Here is a 17734-nt window from a genome sequence, read left to right as displayed (position 1 = left end):
TTAGAGAGAAGGGAAGGGAGGGAGAATGGGAAATGTCGATGTGCAAGAGAAATGTCAGTTGGTTCCTTCTTGCACACCCTCCAACCAGGGACCTGGCTCACAGCCTAGACATGTGCCCTGACTGGTAATCGAACTGGCAGCCTTTTGGTTTGTAGGACTATGCCCAGTCCACTGAGCCGCACCAGTCTGAGCCATATTTTTTTGAATTGCCTTTAGAGGGAGAGGAAGGGGGAGAGAGAAACATCCATGCAAGAGAAAAGTATCAGTTGCTTGCCCTCTGTATGCACCCTGACCTGGGCTTAGGGATCAAACCCACAACCTAGGTATGTGCCCTGACTGGGAATTGAACCTGCAACCTTTTGGTTATGGGGTGAAGCTCCAACCAACTGAGCCACACAGGCCAGAGCAAGTTGCATTTAATTTAGTGTTTTTCTTCTAGAACTCTGTGTATATATAATTATTTTTAAATTGCTTAAAAATTGTTTGAATTTTAAAATTATTGTTAAATTGTTACAAAGATTTTTTTCCCCCAAAATGCAAAACCAAATTTTGACAGGTATTTTAAAAGCAAACAAAATAAGCCCAAACTAAAAGAAATACTTGTCTAGTCTGGTGTTAAAAAATGCTTATTGCTATGAAGAAACAAAATTTTATTAGACCTGGAACTCTGGCACAATTTATTTAGCTTGATAACGTAGATTGACTTAAATTCGCTGTCTAGGATTCTGTTTTTTCTTATTAGATTTTATAAAAGAATATCACTTGTACCATTTTGGCAGGTTTGGGCAGATTTCACAAGCTACTTTGGCAACTGACGTGGCAGTTTTATGCCAGCTAATGTAAATATCTGTTGGGTCAATGAAGTTTCCTGTTTTTCATCTTTCCAATTAAAAGGTCATTGCAAAGTGATAACTTGAAGAATTCAGATAAAGAAATATATAAAACAGTCCTGCCCCCAGGACTTCTTTGAGAGTTCTTCTGTATCCGCTAGCGTGTTAATAGTAATGATAATGTATGTTCTATTTTGAAGAGTTACTCCCGGATAGAACAGGCCTGCCACGTGGGCCCTCGCTCCCCGTCCTGTCCAGGTCCGCTGGCGCTGTTGCCGGGCCGATGGTGGGTGATGGGTGGTCCTGTTGTTAATCGACAGGCATTTAGGTTTTTGTTTGTTTCTTTTGTAATTAGTGTTGCTCTGAATATTCTTCACCTTTATTTTTGCATCTTTTGCGTAATTTTTTAGGAAAAGTTTCAAGAAATAGAATAACCAGGCCGAGAGGATGTGCATATTTAAAATTTAATAGAGATTTTCAAGTTGCGCCCCAGAGGTTTCACCTTTACACTCTTGCCAGCTGTTTATGGAGTGTCTGTTCAGATTCCCAACATCAAGTATTACTATCTTTTAAGTCTTTGTCAGTGTGATAGGTAAAAAATTAATAGTTTGTTCCTTTACCTTTATTAAATTATTCATTGAGGTTGAGTATCTATTGTTTATGTTTCTTTTATGAGTTTGCTTATTATGGTCTTGGATCTTTTGAAATTAGGTTGGATTTTTTTTTCCTCAAGATTTTAAAGGACTTCTTGTAGATTATACATACTAGTGTTTGATCATATTTTACAGAGTTCCCCACTCCCATTTTGATGTTATCCCTAATATATTTTGGTTATGCAGAAGTTTTAAATGTGTATGTATTTAAATTAGAATCTCTTTTTTTGATTTCTGTGTTTCTTAAAGGTTTAGAAAGTCATTCTCCACTTCAGGATTTTAAATTATCTGTCCATCTTTACGGTTAGGACTGCTTTCTTTTTTGTATTTTACTCTCATTTAACCCATCAGGAATTTCCTTTGGCATAGTAAGTGGGAGTTTGATTTTTAAGTTTTTTTTATTTAGCTTTATAGTTGTTTTAGTGCTATTTACTAAATAACCAGTGAATGACTGCAGAGCAGTTATAAATCTGTTTTGCAAAGATCAGCCTGATTGGTGGTCACCTGAGCAGGTTTACCACCTGAGCAAGGACTTGGTGCTTCTCCTCAGAGACTCCGGCTGGGTGACAGTCTTGCTTCCCTTTAACTGGGGCCTCTGCTGCTCCGGGGCCGAGCCCCACCCCCACCCCACGTCCATGCATGGAAGCAGGACGTCACAGCCACAGCTTACGGAAACCGAGGACTTCTATAATACTGTTTGCTCTGTTTCTTAGTTTTTGTTTGTTTTTCCATGACAGAAATGGTCATATTTTCCACTCACAGGACTGTTCTTGAATTAGGTACTTGAGTTTGCATGTAATGGGTGAACATGGCTCTGTTACCTGCTTACTGTCCTTGTTGAGTGTTTTTGTAGTTTACTGACTTACGTTCCGTGTCTGATCCCCAGTATTTTAGCAAAACTGCAGATGATGAGGAGATGATTTACCCCAGTAGCGCCCTTCAGGCCCAGACTGCAAGGGGTTTTAACAGTTGATTAGTTTCCTAGGTTTATATATTTATGATCTCTTTCATTTAGAGTCAGGTGTCTGAAGCTAGGATGCAGGAAAGAGCTTTAAGCACCTCAACTTCCTGAGGTTGTATTTCAAATGTTCTATGTTCTATGTTAAATGCTACGTATGCCCCCTGCCCCGTCCCCAGAAGTGTAAGAACTGACACAGGATGACGTCTTTCCATTGTGCTTTTGTAAACTCGGGGGCAAGAGCCCTGTGGTGCGCGGTGGACGTTGTGCCCCGAGTCCAGACAGCTTTGCTACCTAAAGGTTTAACAACAAAACAAATAATTTACAAGCTGGAGTGAGCCGCTCCTTCATTCCTCAGCACCATCACCTGTGATTAGCTGTTTGTATTAAATATGTCAGTGTCAGTCCTGATTTTTTCTTTGCATTTTTATTTCTGGCACTTGCCTGATGGAGCCACTCGTCACTTTGATCACCTCCTAATCATCCTCCTAACCTGGTAATGAATCACTTACTGTTGAACTTAACTTGATTCAAACAGTTTTTCTTCATTACTTTCTTCACGTAAAAGCAGTCTGAAATCAAGTTCCATACACTCATTTCACCAGAAGGGCGAGTGAATTTAAAACTTGGCTGTGTTATCTTTACTCTGATCTCGAAGAATATGGGTAATTTCAGAAACGATGCTCGGCTTTTCTCTAGAGTCGGGTGGCAGCCGATGCTTCCTCCTGACCCATTCTTTCCTACACCTTAGATGTGAGACAGTTCTTATTGTTTCACTTGGAAAAGTGAGAAGATACTAGACAATGTCAACAGTTCATTTTGTCTCTGGCGTGAATCAAATGGACCAACCACTAGCCAAGAATATTTTTAATTTTGGTTAATTGACTGTATTTCCCCCTTACTATGCAGAGTCGGACTTAACCCTTCTGCTGTTAAGATTGTTCAGAGAGTGGATAGCTATGGCAACTGTCCTTTGGGATGTCCCACTGTAAGATGGGGAGTTATCTACCTCATAGGGCAGTGGTGAGTTTTAAAGAAGTTAACTTTGGTAAAGTCTCTAGCACAGTGCTTGGCACATAGTAGGGTGTGTTAATTTCTTTCCCTTCCCTGCAGGCCATTCACCTGCTCTTCCCTCTACGATTTTCCATAACACAGTTTTTACTTGGAACCAGCCTTCTGCCAAGAGTCTCAGTTTGGTTGTGTACTCCTACAACTCCTATTTTTGGCTTGACTTCCCTCTCCAGCTCCCAGTGGTCCAGCCACACAGTCGCCTATTGTACCAGCTGGTTGATGTAAGTCTATCCATCCTCAGAGGAACTTGGTTACTTACCAGTAGTTGTGTTTCTCTGAAAATGTAGCATCCTTGATAACTCACGTAGTTTTTTTCTTTATCACTGATGATGAATCATATATGGTAACTTCCTTGTGATGCTCAAGTTGGAACCAGAATTAGAGAATTTACTTTGTTGAGATAGGTGGTCTCCTAGTGAGCGCCTGAGCGCAGGACACGAGACTCCGATCAGGTAAAATGCTGTGCAGATCCACGACGTCAAAACCCTTTTCAGTGCTCTGCATGATAGGAGGCTTCATTATAGAAACTGTCAAGGGTGATACATTTTCAAAGAAAAAAAGTTACTGGTAAGTAACTGGGATTTTTGAATAATTTTCCTATAAGTCAATAAATAAGAATTCCCAAACTTGTTTTTACCAACAAATGCTTTTGCATTTGAATATTTCATAAATGAAAGGAATATGGTTTTTAGTTAAGGTTGACAGTTCAAGAACGGGACAGGTTTCTGGAGATGCTACTGTGTAGAGAATGAAGTGGTGTCGACCTGTAGCTTTCTAATTAGACGCTCTCTTAGCCTTAAAGGGAAACTCAGTGTGCAGTTCTCCGCTAGGGAGAACCAGCAAACGCAGCCTGCGCAGCCCAGGAACATTTTTTGAGTGCCTACTCTTTTTTGAGACACTGTGCTGAGTATCGTTGTGAGACAGAGAGGTGAAGCCACACTCTGCCTCCGCCGCTTCTGCCCTCCAAGAGCTCGGTGACCCTCGTGTGACTGTATAGACATAATGGCTCATGGGAGTGCGACAGGCGTGGGTGGAGGTAGGACTGAGTACTCAGCCTTTGCCGTCTTATTTCTGTGCTTCCGTCAGTTCTTCTGTTTATGGGAACACTTGGCCGGCTTCACTCAGTAGACCCAGAGTGTTTTCTCCGTGGCCGGAGCAAACAGGTGAAGCAAAGCCAGCCTCCCTCCTGCTTAGCAGTTGAATAGAGCATGTGGCTGTCCAGCCGCAGGTGTGATCTTGGATTCAATGTTAAAGCAGGCAAATGAGCCAAGAGTTGGAGAGGCCACCCACTCCCCTGCATGCACCGCCCCCCGTGCTGTTAACAGGGGGCTAATCTTCAGAATTCAGGCCACAGAAGTAATTCTTATCCCTGCCAAATTTAAAATAAAAGTTAAAAAACCTAACAGTTTTACAAGAAATGAAAATTATTCTGTACTTAAAATCACTGAGCAGCGTGTGACACTTGCCCCAAAGTTCCCAGGTTAAGGATTCCTGTGTAGGAAGGAAGGAGGCTCGGTGGGGACAGGGCTGAGAGGAGGAGGTGCTGGGGGAGGAGCGCGGCGTGGTGCCCACTGCACGGCTGCGGCACGGGTGGCGCTCTCGGCGCTGGAGTCAGACCTCGGCCTCCACCCTGGCTTGGTCGTTTACTGCCTTTCGGACTAGGCCAGTGATTTCACTTCTCTGCACCCCAGCCTTCTCCTCACTGTGAAGTTGTGAAGCCAAAGGCTGAGGTGAGTGGTTAAGATAACGTCTGTGAAGCACTTAGCACAGTGCCTGCAACATAGTACGTGCTCAATAAATGTTAACTGCTGTTGCTGTTGGATGGTGGGGCGGACGGATGAAGAGTTGCATCAGGGACTAAAGAGGGGAGCTGGGAAGATGGCGGGTTCTGGGGGGGTCAGTAAACTGTTCACACCTTATTTATTTAAGCTATGTATGAGCTTCCTGGTATTATTATCTTTATCTTTGCCCTTTTGGAAAGCAAATTAATGGATTAATCACTGTCACAGTTCTTCCTGACTACTCTGTCTTTACCCTTCCCTTCCACCGAGGAAGGAGCTGTTTTTGTGCTGCAGTGACTGTGACGGTTGCCAGATTGACCCCCTGGCCTGGCCTCTGTGCCAACAGTGTGCACTCTCATGTCACTGAATCGAGTCCTGCTATTTTTAAGACCTTGTAAATAAAAATTAAATGATTAATAATAATATGTCTATAGCATTATTATTTGCTTTATTTTACCACTTCAATTCTACTTTTTTGCTCTATTTTCATTGATTATAGATTATGAATGGGTGTCCAGGGTATTCTTGAGAAGGCTCTGGAGGCCTGGTAATTGGGTAAAGGCACTTACTCTTTAAGAAAAGCTGGATCCCTAGATGGGATGGAGACTGTTGTGGTTATTTGGACACAGATTTTTACCGTATTTCATAGAATCAAAGATGCAAACTGTCTAACATTTGCACATCCGAGACCATCATGCATTTTAGAATCTCTGTGATCAGAAAGCATTATGACGCAGCGTAACTGGAGCAGTATTAGCGATACGGAAGATGGCGGTATGCCTGGACATCGGCGTCCTCGTGGATTGGATGAAATACGGTCCCCGAAGGGAACGGAGGCACTGAAACCCTGTAGAAACGTGGCGTCAGGGCAGGCTGTGCAGGGGCTCCAGAGTCAGACTTTCTGGGTGTAAATTCTAGCCCTGTTTGTGTGACTTTGAGCCAGTTACTTATCCTTTCTTCACCTTTGTTTTCTCACCTGTAAAATGGGGGCTCAGGATGGTCCCATCTTACAGCGTTGTGATGAGGACTGAATACGGTCAGATGTGATGTGTGTAAAACGGTGCCTAACACATACCAAGGGCTTAATACCATTAGATGCTGTTATTATTAGTTTAGAGATTATGCTTTGCAGAACTGATTCGAGAGTCCATTTTGTGGTGATTGAAACTCAGCTCTATTACCCTTTAATGTTTGTGTATCACCTGATAATTCAGCACATGACACCCGGGCTTTTTAAAAGGGAAGATAAAGATAAAGCTTAACCTAACAAGTTTCCATATTCTTACTAAGTTAGATTTGAGTGGCATATTTGGTATCTCTATTATTAATACATGTGTTGAAGTATGGAAGAAATTTCAAGGAGTTAATCTGAGGCTAATTTAAATGTGGTTTTTGACTGGTAAGTATGGGAAGGGGTGGAGGGCTTTAAGAATTTGCAAAATCTGAAGCATTTTTTTCACCCTAAGTAAAAGAGGAGGAGAGAATCCCTTTTGGGTTGTATGAACTTTACTGCCTTAGGTAAAGACAGTGATTTTTAAATTTAAAAATTACCTCTTTAAAATTATGTTATGTAGGCAGCATCTCCTTATGATACGATTGTTATAGCTTCAGGTTGTCTGTTCTTACGAGCCGTTTTATTTTTTCTGTTCTAGTGTTCGGTGACCAGCGACTTGGACTTTCCAACGCAAGTCATCCCATTAAAGACTCTGAACGCTGTTGCCTCGGTGCCCATAATGTATTCCTGGTCCCCCCTGCAGCAGAATTTCATGGTGTGTGAATGACATTGCTTCTGCTTATTTGATCATCACTATTTTAAATAAATGGCAATATAGCATGAGTAAAAAAGCTATCAAAATGATCAGGATAACATTTTTAAACCGATTTTTATCTGTCTATTTTAAGCATTTGCAGTGTTGCTCTTTTTCTAGTCCTTTCTAGTTTTAAAATGTTCTTCAGAGGAAAAGTGTTAAGCAAAAACCATACCTGGGATTAAAAACATATTTAACAGATGAAGTTTACAGTTTTTAGCCTTGAAGAGGTCAGTCTGACTTTGAGGTTTTGTTAATCGAGAACTTATTTAAAACAATTTTAGGCGGCATGTTATTAAATGATAATGTACACTATGGAATATTCTTAAGTCTTATAAAATACAAGCATTTCCACAGGGAACACTAGCCTAATAAACTTGGTAATGCTCTGCTAGTATACGTGGTCCTTGATAAAAGTAGGAAGGAGGATGGCACAAAAGAGAAAGGCGAGTGTGCTTTTCTTGTATTCAATAAAAATGCAGTTTTATTACTTGATATATAAAATAGTGTTATTTTTTCCCAAGCTTTCATACAGTTGGTTTATTTTTTTTTCCCAGCAGGAGAAAAAGAATAAAGTTACAAGATTCTTTTAATATTTTCACTGTGTTAAAACTAAAGTTGAGCTCTATGCTGTGTATGTAAATCTAGAACGCAAATGGGTTAAGTAAGATTTTCTCATTTAAAGATATAAGAATGGAAGCTTTTCTTACAGTAAACTTCACAGAACTGCAGGGGAACAAACAAAAATATAGTTGTTATTGATATATAAAATGGTAAGGGTAATAAAATGTTGATGAAGTCCTTGGTGAGCCTACTTTAGAGAATTGCTTATTTTTCCAATGTCTTTAATAACTTTGAAAGATTTTACAGTGGAGGGTTAAAGGCAAACTGGATACTCTTCTGCAGTTGCATTCATTTGTGTGTTAAAGGCTTTATTAAAAAATCATTTAGGTTTTTTAAAAAAAGATTTATTTTTAGAGAGAGGGGTAGGGAGGAAGAAAGAGGGAGAGGAACATCGATGTGTGAGAGAAACAGCAATCACCTGCCTCTCTCATGCTCCCAACTGGGAGCCTGGCCCACAACCCAGGCTGTGTCCTGACCGGGAGTCGAACTGGTGACCTTCAGTTTGCGAGTTGATGTCCAACCAAATGAGCCACGCTGGTCGAGCCAAAAACATTTAGTTTGAGAAGCATATTGCAAGAGCTTAAGGGAAGTTTCATATTTTCACAGACTGAAATTCTGAAAGAATATTGTGTTTAAACTTGATAATATATACTATTTATGAGTCATCCATGGGTTTTGCTGGACACCGACCAAAGCAAATTACACAGGCTGTCTTTATTATGCTAGGGCATGTTTTGGGGACAAGATTATATGCATATGATTGGGAAGACAGAATAGCCATCGTCCCTTAATTTTTTTCTTGCATCAAAAAAATGAACTCGCCTAGTTTAAATGGGGTCAGTGCAAGTGAGATGCAGTGAAAACTGGACTCTTGCACACATTTAAATTTTCATTTATATACTATGTACTTTTTCGCCCAATTTCCCTTTTCTCTGTTTGTCTAATGTATGAGCTCTGCAGTTGTCCTCAATTTGTTACCGAGGAGTTACTGGAAAATACTCGCTTTCTTCGCGTTTCCTGACCACGGCTGTAGTCCTTGACAGTCCTTTGTGTCTCAGCCTTTCCTGTGTATTCTTGCCTATCGATTGTGGCCCCGGCTGAAGGTTCTTCACACTTTATTCATTTAAATCTCACCTGAGGATATATTTTTATTGATTTTAGAGAGAGAGGGAGAGAGAAATACCGATGTGAGATGGAAACATTGAAGGGTTGCCTCCCATATGCCCCCTGACCGGGGTCAAACCCCGAAACCTAGGATGTATGTCCCCTGACCAGGAACCGAAAGTGCAGCCTTTTGGTGTACAGGTCGATGCTCCAACCGACTGAGCCACCCAGCCAGGGTAAGGCACCTCACACTTTAAGTGGGTGCCCTGACTTCAGGTATTAGCTTGTCCTGTTTATCAGTCACCTTTCTAAAATTCTATTTTTAACCAGTACAGTACCCTGTTCAAAGACCTAAGACTTAGAGCTGTCCTCACTTTACATTAGTGTCCTTAAATATGGACTGCAGAGCATTCTGGTCTTTATAATCACTGTCTTTTCATTCTTTATTGAAAATTCTCTTCCTCACGATTGTCAGCTTTTTGCCCCTTGTATTCTTAAGTACCCATTTTCTCTGAATTTTTCTTTGGCTCTTCCCAGCTAAGGCCGCACACTCATTCTTCCATTGCCCTCCACATCTTGCTAGGAACTCATCTTTCATTTCCCTTAGCATTCTCAATTTTGATGTGCATTATATTCATCTCAGTATTGAAATATTTTTTGTTACTGTAGAATGTTCTCATGTAAATGAGTAGATTCTTTCCGCATAAACTTTAATGGATCTTCGATACTCTATTGTACAATCCTAGACTTTTATTATATTGAATGTCAATAACTAGATCAAATGAAATTTAGAAACCCTTATGTTAAGTGTTTTTTTTAAGGTATGACTGTTTATAGCTGATTTTAAGGAACCGTATTTCATCCATTGTAAGACACTGTCATTGGAAATAGGAGTGTGTAGATAAAATAATGGAAGGTTTTAATGATCGATGATATGTTAGATTAGGTAAGCTCAGTAGTTTTCCTTAAATTTGTTTCTCAGTGATGCTTACTTGTGAATGGGGTCTTTTTAAACCCTTATCTGAGGATATGTTTACTGATTTTAGAGAGAGGGGAAGAGAGAGAGAGTGAAAAACAGAAGTAGTGACATGCAAAACATTGATCTGTTTGGTGCTTATACATGCCCCACCCGGGGACTGAACCTGCCGCCTAGCCTTCTGCCCTGACTGGGAATCAAACTCACGGCCTTTTGGTGTGCAGGATGACACTCAGCGGACTGAGTCACAGGGCAAGAAGTGTGCTTTATTTATAGTTTATAGAGTTTGCTCTTTATTATTTTAGGTCTGGAGATCAGCGTAAAGACATCTGCTTATGAAAAAAATTGTTGTATTTCAGTTATCACATTGATTTTTAAAAATTTCGATAGGATAAGGGTGCTTTTTAAACTTACTATTTTTTAACTTTTAGGTGGAAGATGAAACTGTTTTACATAATATTCCTTATATGGGGGATGAAGTTTTAGACCAGGATGGGACTTTCATTGAAGAACTAATAAAAAATTATGATGGAAAAGTACATGGGGACAGAGGTGAGCCATGGGTTTACTCTCTTGGAAAGAGGGCCAAGGAATTATGGGATGATTTGATTTTGTTTTATAAGGATAGATATAAAAAAGGTTTTTCTATTACTAAAATTAAGTTTTGTGCTGGGCTGGCTTGGCTTACAAGCTTAAAATTTTCATTGTTTTCCCTATTTATAAATTGAAGGACCATGTTTGCCACATGAAATTTATGCATAGTTGGTGATAGCATAAATTATGTCAGTAACCTAAGTAGAATTGCTTGAGTATACATAGACTTCAAGATTCTTTAGCAGTAAAATTAGTAAGGGCCAGGGCTCTGCCTGTGTCACGTGGGCCACAGGCCGCCCCGCATTCTCACGTGCCTGCCCCGCAAGGCTGCTGCGTGCGGCCCCTGCATTCTGTGGCCAGAACCCTGGTGCCGGCCTTCTGTGCCCAGGAGAGCCTGCCCAGTAGCCTGGTAGGAGGGTGGTGTGGGTAGTGCCATTGCCTGTCCTCGTCATTAGGAGTGCGCTGTCTGCTAGGGACACTGATTCCAAGGAGGCCAAGGCCACACTGAGTCTCCAGTGAATTAGGTCACAGTAGAGGCACTGGGGACTCTTGAGGGAGCGGTGATTACAGAGAAAATGGCAGATGTTGAAGGAAAATTCTGTTCCTCACTTTGCCTTTGGCCAGTCCTGGAAAGGGCCTTTCCCCCGCATTTTAATGATAATGGTATGCTGCTGATTGACAGGCTCTGGCTGTTCCAGATTAGGAATTGGCACAGAAACTGTTGTCCCTGCCACTGTGCTCCATCTGTTCATGGTATCCGACTTGGTGAATTTCAGAATGTGGGTTCATAAATGACGAAATCTTCGTGGAGTTGGTGAATGCGCTTGGCCAGTACAATGACGACGACGATGACGATGACGGAGATGAGGCTGAGGAGAGGGAAGAGAAACAGAAAGACCTGGAGGAGAGTCGGGACGGTACGTCTCTTAGGTTTGTGCATAGCCAGCACAGCGACGTAAGGAGAGCAGTAGGTACAAGTGGCTCTGAACCCCCCGCCCCTTTTTTTAAATCACATCCATTGCAATATAATTGAAATTAGTATTTGCAACTTTTCATTCTGCCCTTGAGGATCTTTATTTCCTTCGGCTAGCGAAGGAGTAGACTGTGCTGCTGGGTTTCACGGGGCAGTCGTCGTCAGCGCTGGAGAACGCCGACTGCCTCTGCGCAGGCAGTGCACTGATCGCTTAACGTGCACCGGTGCACTCCACCCTCAGAGCGCTTTGCGGGAGACCGTGTTGTCATCGTCGAGGAGATTGGTTTCCTGTGGTGAAGGAACTGATTTAACTTAACGCTTTTTGCAAGGAGCAGCCCAAGACGCCGTGACGGGGGCTGGCTCTGGTGGCTCCAGGGCCTGTGCTCTCCACGCCCGCATCCGAAACCAGTGTCCCCAGGCGGAGTCGAGAGTTGGTGGAGACTTGGTGAAGCTCATTAAGACAACATAGAAGGATTTGAAGAAACACTGCAATTTCAGAGAAGCATAAATTTTTTATAACAGGCACCTCGGTGATCATGTAGTTTGTGCCTTTGTTTACAGATACGAAAACAGACCCAGGTGGGTCAGTGACTGGCCAAGGTCACATAACCAGTTAGTAGCAGAGCTCGGATTTGAACCCATGTTTTTCTGCTTCTCAGTCTGCTTGAAACTCTTTGTTTGTCTGATATACTATTAAGCCACAGATACATGCAAAATATGGTAGAAGTGAAACACAAAGTTGATAGTTTCTTAGGAGAGCTTTGTTACATACAGTAGTGTGGAGAAAATGAAAGATTGAAAACTTGTTTACTTTCATTCTTTTTTTGTCCTTTTATATTTCCCTATTTAGATAAAGAAAGCCGTCCACCTCGCAAATTTCCTTCGGACAAAATTTTTGAAGCCATTTCCTCAATGTTTCCAGATAAGGGCACAGCAGAAGAACTAAAGGAAAAGTAAGATTTGTTCTTTCAAGGTCATCTCAGCTTGTCTGGGAATGCCACTCACCATGTGGTTTATTGGAGATGGAACTAATGTAGCTTGGGATCCGCTCACTTCATTTGTTGCACATTTGCCAAGAGGCTTGGAGCGACGCACACACCTGTGGTCTCTGGCCTCCAAACCTTTCCTGCTGATGGAATAGACACACCCAGCGTGCAGTGGTCCTCCATGTAGAGGACAGTTTCTCTGGACCCTTGCAGAACTTTTAGTGCCCTTGGAGGTTAGCTTTAATACAAGAACATTTTTCATGATAGATCTGAATCATATCTGTGAATTTGATTCTTGGTATGTTGTGCGTAATATTTAATGAGTTCTTCACAAGGTGGTGGTTGTGGACTTTACCTTTATAGTTTAGGCACAATAAAAATAATACATGGAATCTGTTTAGAAACTTTATTTTTAAAACAACTTTTGTTTCCCATTGACTGACATCCTTGGTTCATGTCAGGTATAAAGAACTCACCGAGCAACAGCTCCCAGGGGCACTTCCTCCGGAATGTACTCCGAACATAGATGGACCAAATGCTAAATCTGTCCAGAGGGAGCAGAGCCTGCACTCATTCCACACGCTCTTCTGTAGGCGATGTTTCAAGTACGACTGCTTCCTACATCGTAAGTGCAGTTATTGTACGTTTTCCTTTTCTATCTTTGTTGTGGAATTATGTCTTAGAGCAGCTTGAAAATTGTAGTTGTTCGTTACAATTAGATTTTATCGTTTATTCTTTCAGTTAAGATTAAAAATGTTACTGCCAGTGTCTCAATATTTTTATTATTTTTAAAATCTTTATTCAAGATTTATTTATTGATTTAGAGAGAGAGAGGAAGGGGGAGGGAGAGAGGGAGAGAGAGAGAAACATCAATGTGAGAGAGAAACAGTGATCAGTTGCCTCTTGTACAAGTCCCAACTGGGGGTTGAACCCACAACCTAGGCATGTGCCTTGCCTGGCAATTGATGCTCCAGCCCACTAAGTAGCCTGGCCAGGGCAGAGTCCTGCTACTTTTTCATTTGTTGCTTGAGGGTTGCTCCAAAGCCCTCGGCATGCTCTGATTTGGACGGCTCTCCCTCACTAGGGTGGGGTACCCACAGGCCAGTGATTTTTCCATAAATGCTAACCGCGTGGTTGTTGCACAATAGAATTTACTGTGGACTAGCTGATAGCCCAGGGCAATAATGTGATATTGATGAACAAATTTTGTTGAAGAAACTGACTAACAAGCTTTGTTATATATATCTAGTATTAATTTTTTTTTCTTTTTGGTCCTTTAAAAACCTCATTTGAATACAGGTAAAGCATAAAATGTTCTTAATGAAATCGAAGTATGGCACATAACAATATTACTTAATTTTTCTGACATTGCTGGGGAATGAGGTTTCTTGTCACTGGAACTTCTGTAGGCACAGTTAAAACGGTGCCAGCTACTTTTGAAGAACTTATTTTGAAAGTATATTTCATACCTCCCAGTTTACCAAGCGGAGTTTACCTCATACAGGTTAGCTTCTTCCATATTACATTTTAGTGCGATGTTAGTGGCAAGGTAATGCGGCAGGGGCTTTGGGCCTGTGTCCGGTCGCCCTCCCCTGCACTAAATGGCCCCGTGCTGCCTTGTGCTCGGCTCCCGGTCCCACCTCTCCCGGAAGGTTTCCCTCGTTTTCCGGCCCTGCGTCTCGGTGCGACTTCGCCCGCGCAGGCGGCGGGCTCTCGCCGCGAGTTGTTTTGCTCTGTCTGCTTGGATCTGCTGCAGCTCGGGGCCTGTTGTGTGATGTGTGTCTTGGTCTGGAAGAAATGACTTCTGTGTGTGAAATATTTATTTACTTTAATAAATAAAATAAAGGGAAGGAGGAAGAGTGGGAAAGAAACACTGATCACATGCCCCCAACCTGGGACCTGGCCCGCAACCCAGGCACGTGCCAACTGGAAGTCAAACCAGCGCCCTTTCGGCCTGTGGGACGGCGCCCGACCCACTGAGCCACACCAGTCAAGGCTGTGTGTATGAAGTCTTAGTGGTTGAATTAGAAAAACTTGAAGTAGGTTTTTAGAATTATTATCTCTCATTCCTATCTAGTTTAAATTGGTGATTTGGTGGTTTTAATAATCTGGCCGTGGGGTGTTGGTCAAATGCGTATCTCATTTGAGCCTGGCAGTGGTGTCTTCACACAGCTCTTGAAATAGTTATTTTGAATTGCATTTAAGTACCCTTTACACATGTTCATTTTATAAAATATGTCCAATTCTTATTAAGAATATTATAGCCCTGACCGAGTAGCTCAGTTGGTTAGAGCTTCCTGATACACCAAGGTGGTGGGTTTGATCTTGGTCAGGGCACATACAAGAATCAACAAGCGAATGCGTATATAAGTGGAACAACGCATCAGTGTTTCTCTCTTTCTTTAAAATCAACAACACACACACACCCACTAAACAAAAGAGTATTGTAAAGTTAATTAACATCACTGTAGCAAAAAAATTTGAGTGAAATGGTCCCTTCAATTCATTGGTTATAGATGTAGCATTTCAAGTACCTTTTTTGATGTACAAATGAACTAAGGAAGCAGGGTGCTCCTTTTAAATATTATGAGTTATTTTATTGTGCTGTTGAGATTTGAGTGATTCTGATGACCCTTGAGCCTATTAATTATCTCATTATTCAAGCCGGGGAGAAGAGGAGAGAGACCTATTTCCCTCTAAGGGAGCTGGCTCCTGTGGGGCCCACGGGCTGCCCCGGCCAGCAGTGCGTGGCGGCAGGGCCCCGCAGTCCGGCCCGCCCCCCCCCCCCCGCCTTGCGTAGAGCCGGTCTCCTCCTCGTGCAGCCCGCGCGGGCTCTGTAGGTATACCTGATGCAGCATTTCCCACTGTGTGTTTTTCTTAGGTAAAGTAAACTGTGAAGTAAATTACTAGACGTATGTTAAATATAGCATTTTGTGCTTTCATCGTTTTTGGTCTACACAGTGAGGCTATATGTTGGGTTGGCCAAAAAGTCCATACAGTCTTTTCCATAAAATAAAAGACAAACATCTTTCATTTTCACCAATAGCTTTATTGATTTGGTTATTTTGCGTATGTTGGCTGTCTCCCACGTTAACGTTGTTTGTTCTCAATTACTGTCTCGATATGATCACTATCAACTTCAGCTGGTCTTCCCGACCGTTGAGCGTCGACCAGTGAGAAGTCTCTAGCACGAATCTTTGCAAACCACTTTGGACACACGTTACCAGTCACAGTGCTCTCCCCATACATGGCGCAAATCTTTTTTTTGCATTTCAGTTGTATTTTTACCTTTCTTGAAATAATAAAGATGATGCCAGAAATGTTGCGTATTTCCTTCCATCTTCAATATTAAAATTACACAATTCAATTTTGATAATTTTTTAAAAATAAATGCATGTTGATATGACAGCTGTCATGATACAATCTAACAGAGTTGTTTCAAGTGAAGTTAAAGACAACTAAGTGCTACTAGAGCCATTTTATGGAAAAAAAACGAACAAACGTTTTGGCCAACCCAGTATGTAGTACTTTACAAGCTTATGTGAGGATTAAATTTATTACTGTCTGTAAAATACTTAAAATACTATTTGGCTTGTGTTTAGCTATTGTTATTTTTAAAATAGGTCATCAGTTACATGACTTATGTTTCAAAGTAGTATTAAAAGGTGTCTAGTAGAGTCTCCTCGCCTCTTCTGTATCTTTCTTATAGTTTCTTCTGGCAAATACAAATATATTCTTTTCCTGACTGTCCTATTCAAGTGGTGCCATGTTATTTAGGCCTTTTTCTTTTCTGACTTAATGTTGTAGAGGTTACTCCTGTCTGGACAGCTGCATAGTCTTCTGCAGTAGGAGGCACTATAACCCACTGACCCTGTCCTCTAAAGGTCAACATTTGGGTTGTTTTGAGCCTTTTTTTGTAACAGCTCTGCAGTGAATACCCTGTGTGTATCCGTGCATCATTTTGAGCAAAGTTTACCTGATTTCACTCTAGATATTATTGGATGACCCGCCATATGGGGGGCCTGCCACTTTAAAGACCTACCAGTGGAGCCCTGAGGGGTGGCTGGAGCATCGTTCCGTAGAGTGAAGCGTTGTGGGTTTGATTTCTGGTGAGGGCACATACCCAGGCTGTGGGTTTAATCCCTGGTTGGGACATGTGTGAGAAGGCAACCAACTGATGTTTCTCGCCCATGTTGATGCCCCCCGCGTCTCTCTGAAAGCAGTGGTAAAAAGTGTCCTTGGGTGAGGATAAAATAAGTAAGTAAATACCAGCAGAGTAAGCATGCTTATTTCCTAAAATACCTGACAATAGATTGTGTTGAAAAGCTAATTTTGACTTTTATTGATGAGTGAAAAGTGTTTTTTTTTGTGTGCATGTGTGTGTAGTTTAATTTGCACTTTTTTTTCTTCCTGTATGTTTGATATTTGTATTTTGTTTCCTTCGAACTATTTTTATCTGCTGACTCGTTGATCTGTTTTGAAAATTGGGAGCTCTTTATATAGTCAGGAAATTAGTTTTTTTGAGATGAATAGAAATTTTCTTTACAGTTTGTTGTATTGTAAAATTTGCATGAAGAAAGTTTACAAATTTTAAGGGTAGTTGAATTAATCAGCTTGCTTTCCCTACTCCAAGATTATAAATGGTTTCCTACTTTTTTTTCCTGGTACATTGTACGCTTCATGTTTTCCATCTAACCCTTCTGTCCATTTGGAATCCCGACAGAATCCAGTTGCCCTTCCCCACCTCTAAGGTGACCTGGTTGTCTCCACACCTTGAGATCCTGCTCTTGTTGCCCCTGGTCCTGGGGTCTGTGTCTGGTCTTTGTGGTCTGTTCCTTCAGCCTCTCTGTCCAGAAGGCATTATTCAGAGATCTCCTGCTATTATTGTTTATTATTTGAATATAAATTTGAGAGTCAGTTTAATTTTAAAAGTCTAGGCATTAATGATTATTGGAATTGCATTAAATTTATGAATTAAAGGGAAATTGACATTTTAAAATAAAGATTAAGTTGTGTCCCTTAAAGACCTCAAATTTGCCTCATGTAACTTTTGTATTGGGTTGGCCAAAATGTTCTGCAATTATTAATAGTGTTTTGCCTTCTTTCCAAACTTCTTATTTTTGCCTAGCTATGTAGGCTTGTATCTTTAGTGTGCTGTTAAGTAATGGTGCTAGTAGATAAAGTTTTCTGTTGTTTTGGAAAATTATCCCTTTTTTTCCAGGTTTTGAAATTTATTAGTATAATCCTGATATGCGTCTTCTGATTCTTTCATTTGGATGATTATTCTTTTCTTATTCTGATCTCTGTTTTCATCCTTCCCTTTGTTTGGGTGTGTGTCTTAGCACAGCAAATTGTCTAGTGCGCTGCTTCAACTTT

At 41.3% G+C, this 17734-nt stretch overlaps 1 protein-coding gene across 1 annotated transcript in view; it reads left to right on the top strand.

Annotated features, from left to right (window-relative positions):
* EZH2 (enhancer of zeste 2 polycomb repressive complex 2 subunit) overlaps window positions 1–17734 on the top strand; it is a 65840-nt gene that overhangs the window by 34793 nt on the left and 13313 nt on the right. Inside the window, exons 5-9 of the mRNA XM_054564471.1 lie at window positions 6946–7062; window positions 10237–10357; window positions 11176–11316; window positions 12223–12325; window positions 12820–12983. Coding sequence (XP_054420446.1) covers window positions 6946–7062; window positions 10237–10357; window positions 11176–11316; window positions 12223–12325; window positions 12820–12983 — 646 coding nt within the window. The remainder of the gene's footprint in view (window positions 1–6945; window positions 7063–10236; window positions 10358–11175; window positions 11317–12222; window positions 12326–12819; window positions 12984–17734) is intronic.

The sequence above is a fragment of the Pteronotus mesoamericanus genome, unplaced genomic scaffold (assembly GCF_021234165.1).
Source record: "Pteronotus mesoamericanus isolate MK-2021 breed Mesoamerican mustached bat unplaced genomic scaffold, CSHL_Meso_final scaffold_85, whole genome shotgun sequence".
Taxonomy (NCBI): Eukaryota; Metazoa; Chordata; class Mammalia; order Chiroptera; family Mormoopidae; genus Pteronotus; species Pteronotus mesoamericanus.
This window is presented reverse-complemented; position numbering and strand designations above follow the sequence as displayed.